Raw genomic sequence first — 10,467 nt, forward strand, 5'->3', positions numbered from 1 at the left:
CGTGCCTTTACTGATAAATATGCATATTTTCTAAATCTGAACAAATTGTATTAGAAGTAGTCAAGTACTGTATTTGGGAATTATTTTTCGCTGTGATGTGAATTTCTACAGCATAACAATTGTTATAGCTAGGCCGACAGGCCGTGTATAGGTTTTAGGTAAATGCATCTATGCTAATTGCCGAGTGAAAAATATAACACACTTGTGTAGCGCATTACATAAATAGTGTCTACAAGCTACATGTGTGAGTCAAGATATAATTCAATAATTGTATATTTACATAAGTATAATATAGTTTTCAAATCATAAATATTGATTGAAATATCTATTCTTTGAACCGCAAATTTGAAAATATTTGAAAAATCACACTTGTTGTTATGAAAGTCTATGTAAATTAAATCATTGTCAGCCATAAATAAAACAAACAGATGTTACTAATTCGTTTATAAAATATATGGACGGATTTCGTAAGAAGGTGGTCAAGTTAGATTTTAACATTTTTCTTTTATAGGTTATATAGGTAAATCAATTTTATTCGAAATGTCCTCAATTTTATGTTATTTTTATCAGCAAAAACGGTCGTCAAATTGTATTTATAATTTATATATATGTTTTGTGGGAACAATAATTTATTATTATTACAGTTCACTATGAAATATAGAAAATATAAGTCAATTTTATGAACTACAATATTGTATAGTACGACAGAAAATTGAATTAATACGTTTAATTATAATACAAACTAATATTGTACTTCAAATATCCCAGTATAATGAGTAGAATTGAGTATCCGACGATTTGTAAATAAATAATTATCGGTAGAATTGAATCGAAAGAAATTAAGGCCCGCATGTACATATAAATAGTATATTATAGTGAATAGTACAGGACCACGATATCGGTAAAACCGGCACAGGTTTTATACAGGTTTTGTCTACATCGTGTACAAGATACTACAGGTTCATGCAAGGAAAAGGTTTTACCTGTACAGTTCAGATTTACGCGCATAGGGCAGTTGTACCTGTCCGTGTACATTGGTACAGTTATACTAGAGCACTAGAGACCTTTATAGTGCCTTAGTTATACCATTGATTTTATAATATAAAATACCTTTCGATCGGACGTCAAATGTATTTGCCAAGTTATATCAAATGGCTTGGACTAAAAAAAAGAAAAAAACGTTTTCAATAGGTGTGTACAGTTTTTGTTGAAATTATAAAAGCTGGCAACCCTTGCATTATACTCTGAATATTATAATACCTAGTAGAAAATATATAGAAAATAATAATTATTCCAATACCACAAACTATGATATGATCGAACGAAAACGTTCACGAGCGACAGAATGTAAATACTGTATTGACCGACATAGTGTAGATTATTATAAAACAAACAACAGCCGTGCGTATAATAATAGAAATTGATTACAACTCGTTTGATTGAAACTATTTTGTGAAATGTACATAAATATAATATGTCGTAAAACTAATAAATAATAATACGAACAACTGTACCGATAAAATATATTAATTTAATCATTTTTATTATTGAACCAGTATAATTAATTATATTGATTTAATGATTTTCAGTACTGCGACTCGGGGACTTGGACTTTGGAGTGACAAAACAAAACTTATTAATTGCACACTCCAAGGACCATTCGTTTGTTGATCATTCGAGTGTCGTGTGTGTGAACATATTATTATTATATAGGAAGACATTGAATATCAGCTATTCTCTCTATTGTCGTCTATTAGTGTCGTGTAGGTCGCGCGCATTTATGTTTAATGTCATCCGCGCGTACAACTAACTATACATTTTTAGTTTGTATATCCGGATGTGTTATAAAGCTGCAACGCCATCTACGTGAAATCATTTTCTTTATCGTAAGCAAATCGACCGTCTACGACTGTCGCTCACTTCGCTTGCTAGATGGCGTTGCCGCAATCATTTTTTTTTAAACTCGTAACAAAACGCGATACACCGATACGCCGATTCCGCATTGCCGCTGCCATCGCACTAGGGAAGTGGGAAGTTTAAAAAGTGCTAATATTGCTAATAAATTCAACTTATAATACTTAAGACATGGGAGGGACGTCCCCCGTACCACCTAATGGTGTACAAAAACTAATATGATTTTGTATTATATTCATTTTTTAACGGATTGTTGATCAACGATTACTGTTGTATCATAATATATTAATATGAGACATGAGTAGGTATAATAATTTATATTTTACTTACAATACTTACATAGCTACATAAGTCATAAGTACACGAACTACTGGTTCGTGATACATTTATTAATATCATTATGATTAGATTAAACAGGACACGATATTCTAAGTTATTCGTATTTTTTGTTGCTCTATCGTACATATTTTTGCCGCTGATCTGCTTCTGCGAAATGTATTTCAGCGCCGTAGTCCGCCAGACATACATACATGTTTGCGGTTTGCCAATTTTTTATTTATAACCAGAACACATCATTTTTAAGGGGTTATTTGTAAATGACTAAACCTATAATAATTGTGTAAGAAATGTTTCGAGCGTAAACAGTGTTGTTTTTTGGAATAACTACTGAATAACAATTTTCTGATAAGTGATTATACATTTATACACTCAAGTTTATTTATATAATATTATGTAAGTACCTACCAGTTTTCCACATTTAATAAGTGTTTTTTTACCATTAACCATTGCACGTGCTTTATAATACTTAACGTGTGCATATTATATAGACACTAAGACACATCACACATTCACACATATAATAATACAGAAAATATACAATATCATGGCATACATTTGCGAAATTATTAATTATTTATAGCATAGGAGAAAGGGCGCATTTAGGGGAGGGTGATATGGGTGTTATAACACCCTCCGTATTTTGTTATATTTAACCAAACTTTAAACTTACCCAGTGTAATTTTCTCTACACAAGTGCTTGAAATAATCATTTATAATAAATTGTAGTTCTATTATTTTTCCTACGATTTACAGGCTGTTGGTTATATCGGCAACGATCCTTACCATTACATCTGAGAGTGTACGCTCCTTTTCAACACTCCATAGACTTAAGTTATTTAAGAAATACCGTTGGTGTAAACAGGCTGAATAGTGAATGGCTTAGCATTAATGAATATCCATAGAGATATACCTATATCTAGGGCAGAGGTTATTGATGAATTTGCCCCCCACCTACCATAAGTCTATTAAATTTTAAAACATCCCCGTAAAATAAATCCTGGATAGGAGTGATAGGACTGGAAATACGTATTGCTGTCCACTCCGTGTAATTTCGAGGGGAAAGAATGTCTTGCTAATTTCAAAATTTAGACTTGTATGTTTACGGTAAAGGTGAGTGCTTTATATTCGCTAAGAAAAAGATTTCGTATAAGTTAATTTTTAAAATCGATATGGGGCTGGTTGTATTGGTTGTAACCACATATTTTTTATTCTACGTCATTTTACGAAAGATGATTTTGTAGTGCATTAGTGTGGATTTCAAAATTAAGCTAGCATGTTCAAGGCCGTGCGCCCGTGCCGCGCTGTGACACGTTCATTATATTTCTAAAAAAAATTTCGAAAATTTCAATTTTTACTATTTTACTAGGTTAGAGTTTAGAGCCGGGAATATTCGTATTCTTGCCACTTTTTATAATTTTGTGCGGAAAGAAGATATTATAATTAGTACGTAATAACAACTATATAATATAAAAGTAGAACACTAAGAACTTTAAAAAAAAAAAATTATTAAGTAGTCCACATCCTTTGTAATATTTTTATAATTTATATATAGCCTCCTTTAACCTCTCTCCCCTTAGGCATGCCACTGGCATTAAAACCTTTACAATATTGTAAATGTTAAATATTTATTATTTAATATTATATAATACCCATCATATATATTTTTATTTTTAACTACCTACGAAATATTTTTCAAGTTTTTTTTTCAAACTGCTAAAAGAAAAATGTATATGGGATGTTCAATTAGTCTAGTTTTTTGACGGAACATAAAAACCTAAATATTAATAAAAATAAAGAAGAATGTATCTAGTTTAAGTGAATTTTTTCCGATAGTAACTATAATACAAATAATAAAGTCTGATTTTTTTACTTCTACTCGCTATATAACTTTGAATACATTCTGAATGCACCTATATTCTTCATTATTCATTGAAATATTTACGATTCAGAAAATAAAAATCATAATTTGTGAGAGGAAAAATATATACAGAACGGAATATTGTTTGTTAAAAAAAAAAATAACTTCGTCTTGATCGGAAGTCATTTCAGTATTTCATGTTAATAACTTATTTATTAATCAACATTACGGTAAAATAATAAATAATTATTATTAATTTGTAAAATGATTTTTTTGTAGATGCCCAGATCTGAACACTTTGTTTTTGTTTTCATAATGATTGCCAAGTGTAAATCATTTCAATCTGGAAAACCATGGGGAATATTGGCAAGTGCTTACCCAGGTTTCTTAGACTATTCAGAATTCTGAACAGGATGTTTGTCATAAAATGCATCCATTCAATTAAAATATATCGACAATCTTGTATTGATTTTTTTCAATATCACATGGTAAGTATACCTAGCTAATAATCATTTTTGATTGATTTTTAATACTAATAAAACTAAAACAACAACAGTAGGTAAATAGGTAAAGGTAATTATTAATTTTTAAATCGAATGACGTAACATCTTCATAAGACGTAAATCAGCGCTCTATGCAAAAAGTGAACTAGGTATAAGCTGTACAGAACGATTTTGACTGCATGCACATACATTATACGAATATAATTAAGTAGGTAGGTATAGTTTTTTGAACTTTATAAAATTGTTTACTGTTAATCTGCTCAAAATACCTAAGAGCATTTCAACTTTTGACTTGTGGGGGGGGCCTTAATATGTTAAAGGGCAAACATGATCATTATGTATCTTATTTAGGATTAGGATATAATATTTTTAGAAAATTTTTTTTACTGCTTTAGTATAATTTAAACCTTTATATTTTCAATACATTTTTAACTATTACTAAATGTATTGAGATTGATATCAGTCAATGTATTTTGACTGCTCATACTCTAACCATTTACTGTAGCACTTGACACATCATCATTAATATTACCTTACTTTCAGTTGAACTTATATGTTATTCATTGTTTAATTTAAATAATTTAATAAATCAAAATTAATTCTCAAACTAATGGTTCTTCTTGTAATATGATGTCAATGTATACAAATGATTTAGTTATATGGTTATCACTTCAATAACTTACAATCACAAGGTGATTGAAATAGTGTTCAATACAACTAATCAATGAGGTGAAAATTATCTAAAAGGACAATATTTGATTTAGTAATAACAGCTACTTATATAATAGTTAGACATAAATCAATTAAATTGTAAATTGTTTTATTTTCAGTTTTTCAATTTTGGAATTATAACGGTTCGATTTATATTTAGTTTTTTAACATTAATTGCTGACATGTATTCAAATTCAATAGTATCACAATGAAACATTTATGTATATAAATTATTTAATAAATCAATTTTGCATTTATGTAAAAAGGTTTTCAAAAATATTTTCTTATTTCACAATATTAAAAAAAATCAATTTTTTTTTATTAACAATAGTTTTTAACGTGCATTGCTTGTATAAATAATTTACTTAAAAAAACATTCCATACTTCTCATAAAAAAATACACAAAAGTTTTTAACTTAAACTCTATGCATGACAGCCTTTTTTTTCTCTATACCATTACTAACAAAAAAAAAAAACAAATGGCACCTGATGAGCTATATTCTAGATAAGACATTAGTTTTGGTGTAAATGTACGCATATTTTGCGGACTAACCTATGTCTAATTATATAATATATTAATATAGGTACCTTGTTGGTTTTCTATAAGAAAAAAAAAATAACAAACTTATTGATTTTGTTAACCATACCCGAAAGTTTACAAATTAATGGCACCATAATACAAAACGTGTTGCCAAACATTGGAATTATCACAAATTTTAATTATTACTTTTTTTTTTTTTTGAAGACTATGAGCTTTTTCAAAGTACAAAAATAAGTCTGTATTTATATATATTATGTTATAACATAAACATTAAGTTGTTATCTTATAATATTTATTGCGTATTTTAGTCTTTATAAAAAAAACCAGATACATGACTATTTAGTTAAAAAAAAAAAAAAAAATTGTCAATTCATATTTTGTATTTAAATAATTTCCAAATTTTTGTTTTCTAATGATTTTAATTAGTATAAAAAAAGTGGAGAGGTAATGAATGGAGGTGGCCTGTTAAACTCTAGCCGCTAGGAGATGCAATGATTGGTAATTGAGCAGGAGCTCGGTTACCACCAGTTGATTCGTTGGAACATTGTGGTTTACCAAGTGACCTACGCTGTACAATCATGGAATGCGATGGCGGTGAAAGTCTTTGAGCAGCAAGAGGTACATCAGTCGATGAAAACAAACTGAAATGCTGCAGGAACACTCGATTAGCCGACATAGCAGACTCTGCAAATGTAGATAGAGCACGAGCACTATTGTTGCGTCTTATAACACCTGGTGTATTTAGTTCATGATCTTTGGGTTTTTCTTGCTGTAGTCTGAACACCCATGGATGATTTAAGACCTCAGCAGCACTTGGACGAGCACTAGCTTCTTTAACCAGCAATTTGCTGATCAAATCTTTGGCTTCACTTGATATGTCTGCCCATTCACGGTCTGGAAATTCATAACGACCCTCGTGAATGCTAATAAAAAGCAAACCCTAAAACAAATATTAATCATTAAAAATTTGTTTATTTAACATCATTCTATGATAGTCTTACTTGACATTCTGGACAAGCATTTCCTGATTCCCATCCACAATTAGAGCCACAATTCCCATAAAACGGTGGATAGCCACAAAGTAGTATGTATGCCACTACTCCAAGTGACCACAAGTCACAACGCTTATCATAATAATGGTAATTTGAGTCTGGACTCCCAACAAATGCATCTACTACTTCAGGAGCCATGAAATCAGCACTTCCTACTGGAGTCAACAATTGTGGCGTTGCACTGCCATCAACTGGATTTAACTTGATACCAGATCCAAGATCAAAATCGCATAACTTAACAGGAGTTAACGCTACAGGATCGACACAAAGTATATTTTCAGGTTTCAAATCACGATGCGCTATGCCTGTATAATAAATAAAAATTATATTTAATTACATTTAACAAATCAAACAAAAATTATTATTTTATAATGTACCTTTTTGATGTAGAAAATTTAATGCACTCGCCAAATCTTTGACAATAAGACTAGCTTCACATTCTGTGAATCTCTTTCGTTGTTGTATTCTATCAAGTAGTTGTCCACCTACCACCTTTTCAAACACCATGTAAAATTTGTCATCAGCCTCAAAGAATTCAAGCATTTGAATGATGTTTGGGTGGCCTTGGCAATGGTAGAATGTTTCAACTTCCCGGAATACACGTGCTCGAGCATGTTCGGCAATTTTATCAATCACTTTAACAGCAAATTCTAAGCCAGTTAACACACTTACGCATGTTTGAACAGATGCATAAGCACCTTGACCCAACACTTCGCCAGTCAATTTATAAGCATCTAAATAAATAAAATATAATACATTATTAATAATTTAATAATAAACAAACAAAATTTAATAAATTAGGTATATAATCTGGGAAAATAAAATGTATTGATAATTGGCAGTAACCATATTATAAGAATCAAGTACTTAACACAATTTAAAATGTATTTTTTATCAGTTCATAGATTAATTTATAAATTTGAATGCCTATTTGATTAAATATTTTATGCGCACTCTGAAATATGTTGATCACATAATAAAATATAAGTATTTATCAATAAATAAATTGTTCTATACATAATAAATAACCAACAGCTGATAATATTTATAAATGTATTATGGTTAACTCAATTTTGTTAATCTAATAGTTACATAAAACTTATTTATCATTAACACGTGGGTAATATCTATGAAAATGAATTTCATATTTAATAAAAAAAATTTTTACATGTTCTGTGTTCTTGGTATAAATGTTTTGAAAAAAATTAGATTTCCATAAAAAACATTGTATCAAATTATAATATATATATTTTTATATTTTAAATCTTAAACAATTTCAATTTCAGAATAATTTTTCTTTATTTTGAAATAGATATTGTAAGTTAAAAATGTTTTTATCATATAAAATGCTATGTTGTTTAGAAACAATTAAAATATTAATTTAGTTATCATTAATTTACATTACATTATGATAAGAACATATTACAATATTTCATCATTAAAGTATTAAGTATTGACTACTTATTATTAAACTCCCATTAATTACAGATTAAATTCAGGAGAATACAAAGGTTTATAGTTTTGATAATAATGTAAACTTAGGTAGTTATTGTTATTATTTATCTTAAAAAATCTACAATCCAAAATGACTAAGAAAAATATTATTTTATTTCTGGAGTAAAATGTGCTATTTTTAAAATGCATTAAATTTAAGTAAGAAAATGATACTGTATGAAACGATAAGATTACGATGACATTTTAACCTTCAGTACTTTTCAATTAGGTATAGTTTTAATAATTTATTAATTTGTACTAAATTTTAATAAAAGCAAAATATCAAATTGAATCAGACGTCAACAAAAATAATAGAAATTTAAGCATTAAGTGTTTATTACAGGAAATACCAAACTCAGCAACTTATTCTTGTTAGTCACTGGTTGGCCAAGTCATTGTGCGTTAAAATGTTGGCAAATGAACAGTCGTTTTATTAACCGTAACAAAAACTATTAAAAGAGAATGACCTACAAATGGTTGTCAGGTAAACAATTAACACCATTTCAAGAAAATAAATGAATATCGTTTAGTAATTTTTATCATAACCAACAATATACCAACATCTCATAGTGCATACATACCTTGGAAACAAGATGTCACTAGGCTGTTGGTGATCTTCTTCTTCTTGCGCTTGTTACGAGCCTCTTCTTTTCTCAACGACAACGATTCATTCTTTTTTTCATCTTGGACATCTGTCAATCAAAATTGGAATGTTCGTTAGAACTACAATCTTAATACACACATTGTGCTTCTGTGCATGGTAACCGAGGAGCAAGATATACTTACTTTGGGTGCTCTCAGTTTGTCCGGGGGTTTCTTCTTCAATGATACTCTCGACCATTTTGGTTGATGACGGCGTTGCGTAAGATCGGTGGATAATACTTATGGGAGTGAATAATGTAAACGTTTGTTAACGGCGCGATCACAAAATAATTTAGTAACGAATAAATATTTAATTTAAACTTAAAAAAAACAATATAATATCACAGCACTTAATAATATTATCTGTCGACGAACGTAATATTAAAAATAAAATTGGTAGTAAAATATTACGCTTCTTCGCCCGTATAACAATATGACTATAAATATAATATTATCTTTTATCAACTTGTTTCTTTTTTTTTTTTTCTTTCCCCGAATTATCAGCGGGTTTTTTCTCGGTATTTATACGGGGCACAAGATAATAAATCGAAATACTAAATAAATAACGAATAATTTACAAAAACCGGGACGCGTAGGACGACGTGTAATACTTTTGAACGACCGACGACATAAAATATAATAATATTATTACTATTATTTATCGCTTGATCCCGGGAGCGTTGTTACGGTCGCACACAGTTCTTGACTACACAGACACACGATCCCGACGGTACACGACAACAACAACAAACGGTTGCGGCTAAGACGGCTGTTATGTAATTTGTCTTCAGTTGCTGTTGTACTACACACCGCGCGAACGCCAACACACCACAAGACATGCAAACGCGAACGGTACAAACGCTCTAAGCCAACGGCGAAACGGACACGGGCGCGACTCTCGACTGACTGACTGGCTGAACTGAACACGCCACAAGGTAACGGCGGACCGGCCTGCTGCTGTTGTTGTTGTTGTTGTTGTTCGCTCTCTCGCACACACACGCACACGCACTCGTCATACACACCGAAACGCGCTTACCGCTCTGGTTGTGCAGTGTTGATGGAAACCGGCGCACGACGACACTACCGGCGCGGCCGACCGTCGCGTCCCCTTTTATACGCGACACCGCGCGTCCCGCCCTCCGGTCCGCGGCCCCGGCACGTTTTATTTAGGCGGCGTACACACCGACCTACCGACCACCTCTGTCCGCCGCGTGTTCGCTGCGTCGTACGGAAACGCTCGACGTTATGGTGGTCGTCGTCGTCGTCGTCATCGTCGCCGCCGCCGCCGTCGCTTTTATTGTTGTTTTTCGGCCGACTGTGAACTCTATTCAATTTTTTTTTCTCCTTTTCACTCGTCTTCAAATGCATTGACGTCACATTTTTATCTTCGGAGAGGGAACACACATCACAGTG

At 31.1% G+C, this 10,467-nt stretch overlaps 1 protein-coding gene across 1 annotated transcript; it reads right to left on the bottom strand.

Annotated features, from left to right (window-relative positions):
- Positions 1–5,413: 5,413 nt before the first annotated feature.
- Positions 5,414–10,144, bottom strand: LOC132923214 (MAP kinase-interacting serine/threonine-protein kinase 1). The gene is made up of 5 exons (XM_060987075.1): positions 9,199–10,144; positions 8,994–9,104; positions 7,296–7,652; positions 6,868–7,223; positions 5,414–6,806 (listed from the first exon to the last, which is right to left on the bottom strand). Exons 1-5 carry the CDS (start codon positions 9,251–9,253, stop codon positions 6,339–6,341), a joined length of 1,347 nt encoding a protein of 448 aa, XP_060843058.1. The 5' UTR covers positions 9,254–10,144; the 3' UTR covers positions 5,414–6,338.
- Between the last annotated feature and the right edge of the window lie 323 nt (positions 10,145–10,467).

This window comes from Rhopalosiphum padi, chromosome 1, assembly GCF_020882245.1.
Source record: "Rhopalosiphum padi isolate XX-2018 chromosome 1, ASM2088224v1, whole genome shotgun sequence".
NCBI lineage: Eukaryota > Metazoa > Arthropoda > Insecta > Hemiptera > Aphididae > Rhopalosiphum > Rhopalosiphum padi.

Coding starts and splice junctions, on each gene's coding strand:
- LOC132923214 (XM_060987075.1), bottom strand. CDS start 9,253: ATGGTCGAGAGTATCATTGAAGAAGAAACCCCCGGACAAACTGAGAGC. Junction 9,105..9,198: donor ACAAACTGAGAGCACCCAAA/GTAAGTATATCT, acceptor TTTGATTGACAG/ATGTCCAAGATGAAAAAAAG. Junction 7,653..8,993: donor AGTGACATCTTGTTTCCAAG/GTATGTATGCAC, acceptor TTATTTATTTAG/ATGCTTATAAATTGACTGGC.